Genomic DNA, 15,269 nt, shown 5'->3' with positions numbered 1-15,269 from the left:
CGATTACCGCGTCTTCTTCCTCGATAATTCCGGCAAAAAGGTATGTCAAACTCGGATATAACACGTTGTTTTTATGTCCTTTTCTCTCTTTTGTTTGAGTTTTATTGGAAAGTTACTTTAATTGGAGGATGGAATCTGATATTTGGGAATGGTGATTTTACACTGGTTTTGAATAGAATCTAGCACGATTTGACTCTTCGTATCTTTTTCATACTTCTTCCATTTAATTCAACAGAAATATTAACAGTATTGATGATTTTCTTTATACATTTAGGATTATTTTAGGCGTTTATTCATTGGCTGATGCTAATTCCTTAACCAGGCTATCATGTGTGAGAACTAGTACATCGAATTATTAAATTCTACTAGCAAATTCGTGGAGATAATTTTGCTGTTTATTTGGAATTAATGGATGCTGGTTATGTAATAGTACTTCAAACTGTGAGTTCATATTGATGATAAGTGCTGTGTGATTGTTTGACACAGATTTCCCCCTGGCATGATATTCCACTGCACTTGGGTGATGGTGTATTCAATTTCATCGTGGAGATTCCAAAGGAATCTAGTGCAAAGATGGAAGTTGCTACAGATGAAGTGTATACCCCCATTAAGCAAGATACAAAGAAGGGAAAACTCCGATGCTACCCGTAAGATTGCTCTAATTTCACTTTCCTACTCCCTCATGGCACTGAAACATAATTTTCTGTTTCAAACCAACAGAAAAAGCATCCCTGTTTTTTAGGCTGTCTATATTTTTGGAATTGTGAAATGGCCGACTGTGATATAGTATGTTGAAGCAATGGTATCCGAAAGTGAAAAAAAGCAGAGATGGAAATGGAATTTTAGTTGCTTTATAAGAACTGCTGAATAGTTCTACTTGTGAGTGGTTCTTGTTTTCTTATTCTTAATTTCCATGCTCTTCTGTAGATACAACATCAACTGGAACTATGGATTGCTTCCACAAACATGGGAAGATCCTTCACTTGCAAATGCTGAAGTTGAGGGGGCATTTGGAGATAATGATCCAGGTGCAGTATCATGTTATTCAACATCATTCTTTTAATATGTTGTTAAGTAAACATCCGTATGGAAACTTATATAGGAAATTAAGTAAGGGAGCAAGTTTAATCTAATTGTAATATCCTTTTCTTATAGTTGATGTTGTTGAGATTGGGGATAGCCAAGGAAAAATTGGGCAAGTCATGAAAGTGAAGCCCTTGGCTGCTTTGGCAATGATAGATGAGGGAGAGCTTGACTGGAAAATAGTTGCCATTTCATTGGATGATCCAAGGGCTTCCCTTGTTAATGATGTTGATGATGTCGAGAAGCATTTTCCAGTAAGTAATATCATATCCATATGATATTAGTCAGCAGCTTTTCTACCTTTACTAAAACTCTACTCTTCATCATTCTCCTGTTCTATCACATATAGAGAGAGCTGACTTGTATTTCTAACTTTTGAAGAGTGCTTAAAAAGTTCATCTACATCTTGGTTTAATTTGAACTTTCTAGGACAGCTTGAATGATATCAAGTTCATCTATATCTTGATTTAATTTGAATTTTCTAGAACACAATCTACTTTTAAACTGGTGATTTCTTTGCTTGGCTTCTATGAAGAGTGTAGTGGATCAATCTACATAATAATAGTACATCTCATAAGTCATAAGTTGGCTGGTTGTGAAATTTATCTGTAAAAAGCTTGAAACAGATAAAATGCCAAACTCAATTACTGATACTCTTTTGCAGGGAACTCTCACTGCAATCAGAGACTGGTTCAGGGACTACAAGATACCCGATGGAAAACCTGCCAACAGATTTGGCCTTGACAACAAGCCAGCAAACAAGGTATTATTTCAACTATTTATGTATCTGAAAAATGTCTCATCTATCGCTCCTATCCTAACCATGATTGATCTGGTAAATATTTCCTTGTTTGCTGAGTGCAGGATTATGCACTTAAGGTTATCACTGAGACAAACGAATCGTGGGCTAAACTTGTGAAAAGATCCATTCCTTCTGGTGAACTTTCTCTTGTCTAAATGAAGCTACAGTGTTTGTGCTGCATCCCTGGTAAAGCGATGTACTTCTTTTGCTGGCAATTTGCCGTTATTTATTTTTCTGGTACTGAGAGATAAAATATTTGAGCAATGGAACTATTGCTTGTGTATTGACCTTGGACAAGTTTTTCATGAATGAAGAGTCTCTTTCCTTTGCCACCAACTCCTTATATGCTTGTGTTGTGTGTTATAAAGAGAGAATTATATGGAAATACATGAATCTTTTGTGAGAAGACAAAGAATATAAAATGTTGCCAGCTATTTTTTTAAATCTCACGTCAAGTCTAATATTTCACAAAGTTTTGGTAGATAGAAGGAATAATCTTTATATTGCTTTCATGTACTCTATATAATTAACAAAATTTGAACCATCCGTATAAAATATGCCATATTCATATACACGTTAGGTCATCCACCATGTAGTTGCTTCGGTTGCAGGTGCATTGCAACACATCAATCGACACGGGCACGTGCCTTTCCACCCCCACCCAGCGCAAAGCCCAGCGGACAGCGGTCTGTCTATGTGGCCACCCGCCACCGACATTTTATAATTTTTAAATTACTTTTAAAACTCCAATTTCTTCTACAAATACACCCATTTCCTACACTGTTTTTCACACTTACTCTTCTAGCACAATCTCTTTTTATCTTTTTACAAATTTGTCAGAAATAGACCCAAGTGCTAATTCAGTAAAAAATATTGAAATGACAACTGAATACTGAATAATAAAACTGTTATTGAAATGAGGCTATGGATTACAGGGCAAAATTATGGATGCCTTTATAGACAGTGGATGACAGGAGTATTACCGTAACTTCATTTTCAACAAACCCCACTTAACAACGACTACTTGATACTACTTGGATATGGACAAGAAATAAAAACATGTCTTCGATTCCCTTATCTGTCCTTTTGTGATGAAAGAAATTACAGTTAGCCATCACAGCTGCGAATTCGAAATTTCAATATCAAATCACAATAGTTAGGGATGAAAAACCAGTCCCAATACTATTGCAAGGCAACTAATGCCATAAACATATGGACATTTCTGGGGAAATATCAGATTATGTACATGAAAATTGAAAGGAAGAATTTACACAAACTAGGTGAAAAATCCAACCATGTCTACCACTTGCTTGTATGCCAAAAATGGCTTAGCGAAGTCGGACCTCTAGCTGAGGAAACGATGATGCGACGCAAACACACCAAACCCTAAGCTGGTTCCGCCATCTTCTCCGTAAGCAACGGAGTGGAATTCGACTTATCCACCACCGGGGCTGGGTGCTCAGCATCTTCGTTATATCTATCCACAGCGGGCATGAAAATTCCTGTATATACAAGATGTGCTCATTGTCTAGTGCTGAATTCGTTCTTGGCAATACATACATATGAAAGATATTCATGTTCTAATGTAGTGGAGGATCCATTGGATCGAAATGGATGCACCATGAAGTGAACGAATTGGGGAAGGGGAAGTATTTTTCTACTTTAATGAGGAATTGTAATTTCACAATGTGTCTGGAGCCTAAAGGAAAACTATGTTAGATGTCTTAAAATTTCTGCAGAGAGGGGGAGACCATGTCATTTCCGGCTGAGCCTAAAGGAAAACTAGGCCATCATCCTAGTGGTCGGGGGGGTGGGGGGTGACAGCCTCTTGCCCCCACTAAATCTGTTGTTGTTCTAATGGAGTATATGCTAATCTACCACATACTTTGTGGATTGAACAATTTTAAGCATGTTCGATCATGCAGTTAGTCAAATACTAAATGATAGTAGTATGTATTTTTATAAACGTATGAACATACGTACCTATAACCCAAATTGTACCAGCCACGAATAGAATAGACGTCAAAGTAAGGGCAGTAACCCTCCAATTATTAATCCGATCCTGCAGAAGGTAACTCTTATCATGAGTACTACTAAAAATGGGTCATGAATCTTGCTTGCATCTAAACCAACATTCAATACATTGTTTTATATCATGGTTACCAAAAGAAAAGTGGGAAAAAATCCCACAATCCAGTGTAGGACAAAATATAGAATGGAATATAAGATGAAATAAGAAGAGAAACCTGGAGAAGCCCGACAAGGGGAGAGGAGGGCACATCACCAAATATGTGAATTGATACAGTAGATATTGCCATTGATAGTGGTCGAAGACTAGGCTTGACACAATGCAGACAAACGAAATTTACAGGGGCCTGCAAAGGTCATCGATGGAATCATATTTTCACATTTGAATTAGATAATTTAGGTCAAAGTGTAGGGATGAAATCTAGGAGCACTGATAAGACCACACTAAATAAACTATATCAAACGGACTGAAAATGCGACCAAGTTAGAAATTTGAATATACAAAGATGACTGGGAAGAACAGTACCTGAGTAGCAAATACGAGCAACTCTCCGATTGCAAAAAGTGCCAGAAAAGCATACAGGCTATGGAAACAAAAGGCAGCAAAGCAGAATGCTGCTCCAAGGAGTGTAGCAACTGACAGAAGCTACAAACAGAAATAACAAGAATAAATACCAAAATAAGGGAGAAGGATAGGATGAATTCCACTTATAAAAACCGTAGTTTCATGGGTGATCAACAATTGCAACACGACTTTGATCTGGATAGCATTAAAACAACATGTGTAAAGGAATGCCGAATCACCTTAAACGCATTGGGTAATGTGGAATTCATACGATCAAGAACAAGACCACCTGCTATTGACCCGAAGACTCCACAGATCGCTGTAACTCCACCAAACATATAATCTGCATTGCTCTGGAGAAAAAAACAATTGATGTTTAGCCCAAAAAATGGAAATAATCATCCAACAGAGACATCAAGATTTATTACATGACACATTGAGATATTTCTCCACATAAAAGCATTCAGATGCATAGCATATTTATCATTTCTATTTTAGGTGCACAAAGAGCTTACCATGTGGTATATATTATAGCCCGCCTTAGGTCCCCAGTAAGAATAGGCACCAATCACAAAATTATATGCAATATACCCTGCAATCATCATTGAGAAAGAAGATTTACAAGGACAAATAGAGTAGTAAGGAAAAGCTCTTCCTTTACAGGCTTGCAAGCAACTGACTGTGGGTCGGAAACCATTTCTTTGATCATATTTTTGGTCAACATATCATAGTATACCATGCTCCAGATAATCACTATTTTCATTGTTTATGGCTTCAGAAGAAAGAAGATTTACCAAGAACATTAACCACGTACACCTTGTTAAGCAAAAGAAGTTGCATATCTTTCCCAAATGTCGTTAAAGCTCCGAACCTGAAATTTACAGCATTTATTCAAGAAAGGAAAAAAAATATTCATATGTGCTCTAAATCAGATCATCTAATAAATGGAAATGTTAGTATAGAAAGATTTTTCCTCTAGAATAAAACTAGACATCTTAAACCAGAGTGATGATGTTAGCTCATATGTTCTTTACCTCAAAGATTTTGAACTTTCATCACCAACCACTCCCCTTGTAGAAAGGTCAGACCCTGCAAAGATAGTTGAAAATGGTAATCCAATTAAGAAAATCTTATATAGTTCTTCTAGAGATGAAGCTCCGAAGGAGACTACAAAACTATGCACTTGTAACAGGTATTTGTTAAAAAAAGCAGGAAACCAGGATATGTATAATATATACGTATCGATATTTCACCAATGAAGTCCACCCAAGAATATTACAAGTCCATTGGTATATTTTATTTGAACACAACAGATTATGTGACACCACTAACCCTCAAAAAAGGTCACCCAACATTTTTCAGGTACGTATTCGAATCATGTTATAAGCGGTAAAATTTAATTACCCAAGATTTAGGACTCTGGTATGATATTCTCTCTTAGCAGATAGGAATAATAAAGTAAACATCTTTCTACGGTTTTAGATTAGCTAGCACTAACCCTCAAAAAAGGTCACCCAACATTTTTCAGGTACGTATTCAAATCATGTTATAAGCGGCTAAATTTAATTACCCAAGATTTAGGACTCTGGTATGATATTCTCACTTAGCAGATAGGAATAATAAAGTAAACATCTTTCTACAGTTTTAGATTAGCCAGCACCTTGATCTTCTGATCCATCATCCACTGCTGTCAAAGGCTGGCTAGCTTCAGCAGGACCAAAACCTGGATAAAATAGGCTTCAACAATCAGCTAATAGATATAGTTTATGCAAAGTGTATGACTGGTTCACTGACCTTTCAACTGTAATGGTTTCATCACAAAGCCTAAAACAGCAAAAGGAAGCATCAATAGTGCCTCCACCCAGAATGCCCATCGCCAACCAAAGGTACTAATCTGTAATCAAGCACAAAGTATTTGTGAACTGAATCAACTATCACGGAAACATTTTAATAAATTTGATATCTGGACAACAATGGAGACGGAATACAAGAATCAAGTCCAATGAGATATGTAGTACCACTCAATGCTTGATAAAGGACTAATCAATAGAAATTAGCAGATATAGTAGCTATCGAGCATGAACGTACCAATCCACCATAAACGTACCCCACTGCAACACCAGTTGGTATACACATGTAAAATGCTCCAAGCCATGCTATTCTCTAAGAAGAGAGAATGTCAAAAGGAAAAGGTCAATTCAAGAACGAAACAGCACAAATAAAGGTTGAGTAGAAAATGATGGACTAGATTCTACAGGGACGGGGAGAATTAGCTACTCATATTTGTTTTTCAAATGCCTAAATAGATATGCCAGTAAAAGTCAGGCATTAGATTTGCAGTAATATGCAGGCCTTGGGTGATTTATAATTTTCTATCAGATTCTAGCAATGAAAATCATAACTAAACCTATTTGCAGTGCTTAGTCAATGATGAATTTATTGTACATTGCTCCAGTGAATTATATAAAAATGTTCTATATGCAGTATCAGCATATTTCCAAGGAACTTTTACCAACTCAAAGTTTTTAGAGAATACATAATGTTGATAAAGTGTTTAATAAACACAATGAATAATAGTCTTATGCATGAATGTTTAGGAAAGACATCAAACCTGTGTGACTGGGGCATTGTCATCTATGAAAGGAGCAGCAAGACTTATGAATGAAGCCTCGCCAACACCCACTAGCCTACAGAAAACGAACTCCAGCCACAAATTAAGTAACAGCACAACAATAAGGAACGAATCCTCAACATATTCTGTGTAATGAGAAAGATCTTACTTACATGCGAGCAACCGCAATGGACCAAAAATTAAACGAAAACCCACAAAAAGTAACAGCAACAGTCCAAACAGTCAAGCCAATTCCAATGAGCCTAAAAGGATTGACACTGCAGGTTCAAGTAAACACAGGAAAAGTAAGACAAAATTAGAAGAATTAGATTCTTGTTCCAAGGATGCATAAAAAGATGAGCAATCCTCAGGAGCGCATTGTCCTTTCTATTTACATTCTACACCTTTATATTGATACAGAAGGCATGGATAATAAATACTATTCCCTCCATCCCTTAAAAATATGAACTTTTGAAGGGGCGCGGGTTTTAATGCACAATTGGTAAAGTAAGATAGAGATAGAAAGAAAAAGTGATTGAAATATTGTTAGTGGTCAGAATGAGTCACACCTCATTAGAAAGAAAAAGTTTCCTAAGTTAGAAAGTTCATAATTTTAAGGGACGGAGGAAGTAATTTACTACTAACAGGAACACTCAAAAGCAGATCAATGTTTCTATGGGGGATTTATCCCAGCTAAATGTGAAACATAGACTAAGAAAAATTATGCCTGAGAAATGTTTCCATGAAATTCCAAAGCATAATGCTACATGATACAAAAGACATGGGGCAATAAGGGCTCAAATGGTAGATACTTATGGACATCCAGATCATGGCTGTTCTTATTTGATGATCAGTCATTGATGACGTATTGTACTTATCATGGCTCAGTAGGGCCACTATGGAAAAAACAGTCATGAGTTTGAAGATTTATTACCTCTTGGCTGTAGATGCAAATATCGGAGATGCCACAAGGAGGCCAACCATGAAAGCAGATGATATAACTCCATCCTCAAAGTTAGTCATGTCAAATTCACCCCTACATAAAGATAGGGAGAGAAATGAAACTTTCTTGGAATATTAGCAGAACACGATTCATGCTTTAAGTTAGAATAGCATACAAACTTAGTTATTAGATTGAAATCAGAATACTATTTTGGAGGTACAATCTCGAGGAAAGACTGAAGCATGTGGTGCCAAAATTTAGTAAGAAAAGGAAGCCCTGTTCATACTCATTCTAATAATTCCTCTGTTACATAATGACAAAGGAAGAAAACAAGGATATGAGACTAAAGCCTTGAAGAAGATTGGAAATTTGACACGGGATTTATTTTTATCGTGAATCAGTGATATGGAAAACTGAAGCTAGTTGGATGTGTCATTTTTTATCATATTGGCATAACAATATTCAATATTGAAGATAACAGTAAGAAGAGAAGAACAACCACTACCATTACAGGCTAAAAATATGTAAAAATGCCAAATGATAGACTTACTGAATTCCACTACCAGGTGTGCATACACCACTTTCTGAGCAAGTTCTGGCGCTCCCATTTACACCATTACTAGCTATAGCTCCACGATCTATGTAATTTATCAAGTTGATCACACAAAAAATAGCAAGAAGCCTGCCAAATACAGCAAAAAAGTTACAAACAACAGAGAAACAAATGTCAAACATCATGAGTGAACAATGTCAAGAGAGAGACAACTAAAAAATCATAAGAACATTTCCACAAGTCTCGTAGTAAAGATATCATTTTCCCCCTTAACTTAAACCAAAATTATTTACAGAACCCATCAAACAAACAATCGCTGCTACATCACTCCCAAGTAACCCCACCCCAATTCTTGAAAACCAAACCCAAAAAAGATTCAAACTTTTTCAACCCCTCCACCATATATTCTCCAATTCACCAAGAATAGCAATCACAACATCATAGCTATATTGAACTACAACCATGGTAAATCAACATAAAATAATAGGCAGTGAAAAAAAGGTTGACCTTTTCGGAGTAAACCAAGAAGGTTTAGGGGCTAAAGAGGTGGAAGCTCTAGCCATATCTGTACCCGCCTCTTTCTCCGTCTCCAAAGTCACAGCTGCAGATTGAGCCCCAGGGGCCTGGCTCGGATCCGGGTTTGGATTAGGCCCCGGATTTGAATTTGGAGTGGGATTTGAATTGGGGTGTTGTGTGTTTTCTTCTTCCCCCATCAAATGAGAAAATCTTGGAGTATAAATATAGGAGTATTATTGCTTGGTTTGACTGCAACCGATGTTCAACCGCCCGTCTTCTTCCCTTATTTTATTTTGCTTTATATAGTTTTTATTTCACCTTTTTCACATTGTATGCTTTTGTTTGATTGATTCAAACTTCGTCAAGGATTTACAGAAATCATTCTGAATTCAACTGAGGAAGGATACAATTGTTGTTGATGTTTGTTGAGAAATTTGGCTCAATAGAATGGGATCTTTTGAGTATTTTTCGTTGGATTTGTTATGTGAAGCCATTTCAAATTTTCAATCATTATCCTCTCCTTTATTTCCAAATGTCCAAATCTATTTCGGATCATAGCTGGCGAATTTAATTTTGGATTTTTGAATTGGATTCTTGTTTTGGGCATGATTTTCAAATATCATCCTTAAATATGTTAATTTTATGACTATTGTTTTGTAATTTTGGGTAGATGATTTGTGTGACACGGTGTATACTGGTTTTATGGCATAGTATTTAACTTTTTCCCCCATATCTTGCAACTAATATGCACTTATATTATTTTGGATAGAGATCAATTATAATCATTAATTATGGAATAAAAAAATTTATATATAAATAAATTAGAGTCAGTTGAATTATTAAATATGTCGACCTCAGATTAATTTTCATGAATAATAAATTTATAGTTATGCGAACTTATTTTGAAATTTCAGTCTCTTATGTACTTATGATTCAGCTATTTTATATAGAACTAATAAAAATGGAATTCAAACAATTTAATCAAATTATACTATACCATATGGCATATAGTACAAAGTAAACTCCAATAATTTGATAGTGAAAAAAGTGTATTTATGTTCTTTAAGATTAAGATGCAATCAAATGCAAACTCTAAATATTAAATATTGTACAAACTCTAAATATTAAATATTGTACAAACTCCAAACTATGATCTAAACTGTTAGAAAACGTTAACAGATGACAAAATAACAACGATAGAAAATATTAACAGTGTGATTGTATTGAAATCTAAATCTTAAAATTTTCTACTGTGTTGATGTATTGACATTGTGTTGAAAAGTTGGAATTTATATAATATATAGAGTTTGTGTTTTATCACTACATGTTCTTTAACGTGTTAAATATGTATAGAATCAAAATTACATTAATTGCATTGCAACACCACTATCATATACTCCTAGACTCCACCTTTAATTTCATATCAATTTTAGTTTACCAAACAATAGGTATTGAAATTTAACTAATATTTAATTTCTTTCAATTCAATTTATAGAATTCTAATTTTAATTTTGTGTACCAAAAGGATGAAATCAACCCCTAGAGTTTACAATGCTACTAGTTATTAATTGAATTCATATGTAGTTAAGATCAAAACTACTGGTATTAATTAAACTTATGAAAATCAACTGGAGTGCCACTGTCTATGTGGTACGTAAACATTACACGAATGTCGTAATTTTAACATACTTTGCATTTAAATGAAAAAAAATGCAAATAATCAAGTGATAATCAGCTCGTCGTTCACTCTTTCAGGTACATAATTTCTATAATGATTTGGATATTGTCTAGATACAAGTAAAAGCCTACTTGATTCCTTCTCCTCAGGCCATTAGCAATGGAAGGGCCCTCCTGGAGGGCCCTTCTTTTTTTATTATTTCCACATTTTAAGAGGGCCTATCTCCCCACAATGGAAGGGCCCTTCCATAGGGCCTTCCCATTTCCACTTCATTTCCACATCATCATTTATTTTATTTTAATTTTGAAGCACTTTTATGTCTTAATTATGTTGTCAAATTAAATAATTTTAAATGCAAAAAAATTTTAATACGCAAATCGTCGTTGTATTGCAAGATTGGAAAATAGAATACAACGAGATTTGGGTTCCGCCCGTGTATTGGCTTCCGTCGCCGGACATGTGAGGAGAGTTGTCGGAATCCATTTTGTAGAGAGAGGAGGTGTAGAGTGAAAAGAAAGTAGTCAAAGTGTTGGAAAGTGGAGGAATGGTGTGAAAGTGATGGGAAATGGAGATATATATAGAAACAAATAAAAAAATCAAAAAAAAAAAAAAAAATTAAAGCAAGGGCCGACCGACGGCCCTTCCTCCACAATGGAGGGCCGATCGGAAGGCCCTTCTCATCGGCCATGGCCGATCCATCGGCCATATGGGGGGAGGTGGGATGGGGCGTGCATCGGCCCCTCCTCCACAATGAGGGGCCGATGGTGGCCGATGGGGAAGGCCCTCCCATCGGCCACCCATTGCTAATGCTCTTATACACATTAAACATTCTTAAAAGTCACATTTCTGCATAGCAAGTCCAGAGGTAGAATGCATTGGCCATCACTGTATGAGACCAAAACCTGCAAATTTCAGAAACCAGTCATATGTCGAGCACAAACTTAACAAACTCACATGTGATAAATACATCAAAATCTTTAAAAAGTTGTCAGTTTCACAATAAAGCCAGTCGTAATCAAAATCTTCAGAAAACACCAACTATACATCTTTCCTCAATCCTCATGCATTCTCAAGCATCTCACTCTACACAACATACATTAAGCTCAATCTGATCATTCATATACACCTAGATATTGCAGTCATTTAGCAAAACCAAACTTATATGCCAACCAATGCATTGCACACTTATTGTTTCTCTAACAAGTAACAACAATTCATGGATTTAGATGACTTCGAATATAAAAACACCAGGAATTCAAGCATAAAATTTTCAGAGACCAGTTTTTCTGCCTCATTGAACACTGAGCTGTCAGCAAGAAACTACAATTCCACAACTGGAAGTGTTAAATTTCTCCAACTGCATGTTTCTGGAAAAAAATAATGTTCTGGAAAAGACACTTGGGATTTGCTTACTTAGCCTTCCGTGATGTAAATAGTGAGTCCATCATTTCCCAAACTCAGTTGCTCTTCTTGCAAGTTCCTTGCAGATATAACAGCAGAATTCTTGCACCGATGCAGTTCAATAGTCTCCAACAGAGGTGATTCGCCAATTCCATAAGGAATCTCTTCCAAGAACCTGCAATGCCTTAGAACAAGCTGACGAAGATTTGGGAAATGATTTCCATCAGTCTCCCATGTCTCTAGATTTGTGCTGCCAATCAGCAGGAACTTGAGACAATGAAAACCACCCGTCCAGGAATTCCATACTGCTCCCGAGAAGGCATAATTTTTTAGTTTCAGCACCTCTAGTTTGGGTAGCATACTGAGCTTGGACATATCGTCCCACGGCAAGGAGGTGCCAATCAATGTCAGCTTCACTAGCTTTGGGGGAAGACTCTGCCATGGTGGAAGGCGGCCCGGTTTGAGAGATGAACTGACAAATGGATTACTAAAGACATACTTGAGCTTCTCAAGTTCTGGTAAGAGGACTAGCCTTTCGAACCAGCCACGGAACTGGTAGTCTTCTTCACTTTCATATACTCCCAAGCTCTTTAAACGGAGCATGGATTCCAACATGTTCTCAGTACAACTGATAGGCCGTATTGTAGATACTGATAACAAATTAGTAAGCATACTTAGTGGAAGTGTTTCTCCTACTGCAGACACTAAGGGTAGCTGTGACTGAGATAATAGAGCATAAGTTGATAAATAAGACTGACAACTTCTCTTCAAATGAAAATGTCTCAACTCCAGCATGTCCCAAAATGTTCGGATTAAATATCCGTCCCATTCACAATCAATGACAAGGGTCTGCAGGAGGCGGAATTCACTTAAGTTTCTTACATCTAAGGAACTTTGGACAGTGAGTGCCAAAAACTTCAACTGAGTTAGCATCATTATTTCTCTTGGAAACTCCATTAGATTTATGTTAACTATGTTCAACACTTTTAGTAGTGTAAACGACATACCTAAGAAACATCGATAGCCTGATACAGATAGTTTCTCGAAGCTCATCAAAGAACAGGTGTATGGGAATGATGCTTTAGTGCTATACTCATGGATGCTGGACTGGAAGGAAAGTCTGTGCAGATCATGAAGGTAAGGTGGGGGAACTTTTATCACTCCAAAGTCCAGAGGGAGATCAAGACCAGGCATATCCTCAACATGCAGTGGCAGTTGTCCACAGCTGTTAATTGCATGAAGAAAATTGTGCTTCTGGACTCTCTCAGGCAGAGTTCTCTCATCAGATCATGGATGTAGCAAGTCTTTACAGTACCATGGGAACTTCTCCTTTTGACCAAAATCAAACTTCTAGTTATAAGGTCTGACAAATAATCCTCAGCAATTTCTTCCAAGCTCTTATGAGTAGTAGACCATATAAATCCTTCCGCAACCCACAACCATGTCAATTTCTTTACTGATACTTCATAATCCTCCGGGAACATACCCATATAAAGGAAGCATGGTTTCAAGGAATCAGGCAAATGGTTGTAACTCAAAGCAAGTATGTGTCGACACTGTTCTGCTTCTTCCATCACCAGTGACCCCACACTGTGGGCAACTGATTCCCAAACATCTATTTTCTTGCTCATCTTTGACAGAAGCCCTCCTAAAACAACTATAGTTAGTGGCAGACCATGACATTTATAGGCTATTTGCTTTCCAACCTCCACCATTTCCCGAGGGCAGGATTCACCACCCACAAAGATCTTTGAACTTAGAAGCTCCCAACTTTCATGCATACTCAAGCAACGCAGGCAGTGGGGAGGAGTGTCTTCACTTGCATGAACAGCTACTTCTTGAAGCCGACTTGTAAGGATAATTCTACTACCATTCTTATCATCAGGAAATACTCTCTTCAAGTCATCCCAAGCTTTAGTATCCCACATATCATCCAATACAAGGAAATACCTCTTATGCCTTAAAATCCTGTAGACCTTTTCTTCTAGTTCTTCCTTGCTCCTCCTTGACAATCATATAAATCTTCGTTGGCAACACAATTTATAATTGCCAACAAGATTTTTCTGACTTGATATTGCTGTGAGACAGTGACCCACGCACGGACATAGAAGTGATGTACCACAAGAGAATTATGATACAGTTTTTTGGAGAAAGTAGTCTTGCCAATCCCAGCCATACCGATGATTGGGAAAACTTTTAGCTTTGATGGATGTCCAGTTAGACTGTCCAACATTGCTACAAACTCATTTTCAAGACCAATCATTTTGGCTTCTGGATTTACAGTTGTTGTTAATGGAGCAAACCAAGAGGAGGGATTATCTGCATCTGCTCCTAAAGGGCAAAAGCTAGTTAATAAAAGAAAACTATAGGAATCACAACTTACTAGAAAATGAAGGGCAAATAGTTAAACCAAAGTCTCTGACATATATTTAAAGATGAATGAGGAAAAGTGAAGACTACACACGACATTGAGATGTCGTTCTTGCCTATAGAAGAGGAGTGGAGAATCATGTTAAGCTCCTGGTTGATGGCGATCATCTCTTGAGTGATTTCAGCGAGGGGGCTTTTGGCTTTGGTGATTTCAGCGAGGGGGCTTTCGCCCATGACCCATCTCCAAGAGTATTGGTGTTTCAGATATTCAGCTATCTGTTGCAAAAAAAGGGAATTAAACATATCATAGCAGATAAATCGACACAAATACATACACACTGTGTGTAAGTGTACCCAAAAGTCGAGATATTTCCCTGCGTTGCGAGACAAAGAAACGATCCTATTCTCTGAAATTTGATTGATGAGGTGATAATTGTAAGTGAGTCCGGAAGAATCAGTGAGGAGCGAGTGCATACAAGTGACTGCATCGTGCAGAATTTGAATCTCTCTCCTGGCAAAAGGAGTGCAGCTCCGAAAGATGAGATTGTTAGGGCAGAGGAGCTGCTGCAGTTCCTCTATCAGACTAACTACGGCCATGTAGCATCCGCCTGTATTCTTCTCCATCACCAAAGGCTTCTGCAATATGTTTTGTTATGGTTCACTTGTTTTGAGTTACTACTATCATTGATCATATCCATATGCAGTCACAATATACAGTA

General features: G+C 37.0%; 2 protein-coding genes and 1 pseudogene across 2 annotated transcripts; 1 reads left to right on the top strand and 2 right to left on the bottom strand.

Annotated features, from left to right (window-relative positions):
* Nucleotides 1-6: 6 nt before the first annotated feature.
* Nucleotides 7-2,217, top strand: LOC125193049 (soluble inorganic pyrophosphatase 6, chloroplastic). Its single transcript, XM_048090758.1, has 6 exons — nt 7-40; nt 487-647; nt 928-1,028; nt 1,156-1,337; nt 1,748-1,846; nt 1,948-2,217. The coding sequence occupies exons 2-6, from the start codon at nt 574-576 to the stop codon at nt 2,038-2,040; spliced, it is 549 nt and encodes a 182-aa protein (XP_047946715.1). The 5' UTR covers nt 7-40; nt 487-573; the 3' UTR covers nt 2,041-2,217.
* Nucleotides 2,218-2,932: 715 nt separating this feature from the next.
* LOC125197335 (probable sphingolipid transporter spinster homolog 2) lies at nt 2,933-9,467 on the bottom strand. The gene is made up of 16 exons (XM_048096069.1): nt 9,093-9,467; nt 8,583-8,714; nt 8,024-8,125; nt 7,263-7,367; nt 7,090-7,165; nt 6,567-6,641; nt 6,273-6,372; nt 6,139-6,201; nt 5,513-5,567; nt 5,273-5,349; nt 4,994-5,070; nt 4,718-4,831; nt 4,440-4,559; nt 4,132-4,260; nt 3,869-3,947; nt 2,933-3,387 (listed from the first exon to the last, which is right to left on the bottom strand). The coding sequence occupies exons 1-16, from the start codon at nt 9,296-9,298 to the stop codon at nt 3,272-3,274; spliced, it is 1,626 nt and encodes a 541-aa protein (XP_047952026.1). The 5' UTR covers nt 9,299-9,467; the 3' UTR covers nt 2,933-3,271.
* Nucleotides 9,468-11,215: 1,748 nt separating this feature from the next.
* The window catches only part of LOC125194783, a 5,050-nt pseudogene continuing 996 nt past the window's right edge, over nt 11,216-15,269 (bottom strand).

The sequence above is a fragment of the Salvia hispanica genome, chromosome 6 (assembly GCF_023119035.1).
Source record: "Salvia hispanica cultivar TCC Black 2014 chromosome 6, UniMelb_Shisp_WGS_1.0, whole genome shotgun sequence".
Lineage (NCBI taxonomy): Eukaryota > Viridiplantae > Streptophyta > Magnoliopsida > Lamiales > Lamiaceae > Salvia > Salvia hispanica.
The sequence above is the reverse complement of the archived record's forward strand: the minus strand, read 5'-3'. Positions and strand labels throughout refer to the sequence as shown.

Excerpts from the sequence above, each read along its gene's own strand:
- LOC125193049 (XM_048090758.1), top strand. The coding sequence starts at position 574 with ATGGAAGTTGCTACAGATGAAGTGTATACCCCCATTAAGCAAGATACA. Across the intron at positions 648-927 it reads GGAAAACTCCGATGCTACCC|ATACAACATCAACTGGAACT; the intron begins GTAAGATTGCTC and ends GCTCTTCTGTAG. Across the intron at positions 1,029-1,155 it reads ATTTGGAGATAATGATCCAG|TTGATGTTGTTGAGATTGGG; the intron begins GTGCAGTATCAT and ends CTTTTCTTATAG.
- LOC125197335 (XM_048096069.1), bottom strand. The coding sequence starts at position 9,298 with ATGGGGGAAGAAGAAAACACACAACACCCCAATTCAAATCCCACTCCA. Across the intron at positions 5,568-6,138 it reads TGATGGATCAGAAGATCAAG|GGTCTGACCTTTCTACAAGG; the intron begins GTGCTGGCTAAT and ends CTATCTTTGCAG. Across the intron at positions 4,560-4,717 it reads CATTACCCAATGCGTTTAAG|CTTCTGTCAGTTGCTACACT; the intron begins GTGATTCGGCAT and ends TTCTGTTTGTAG.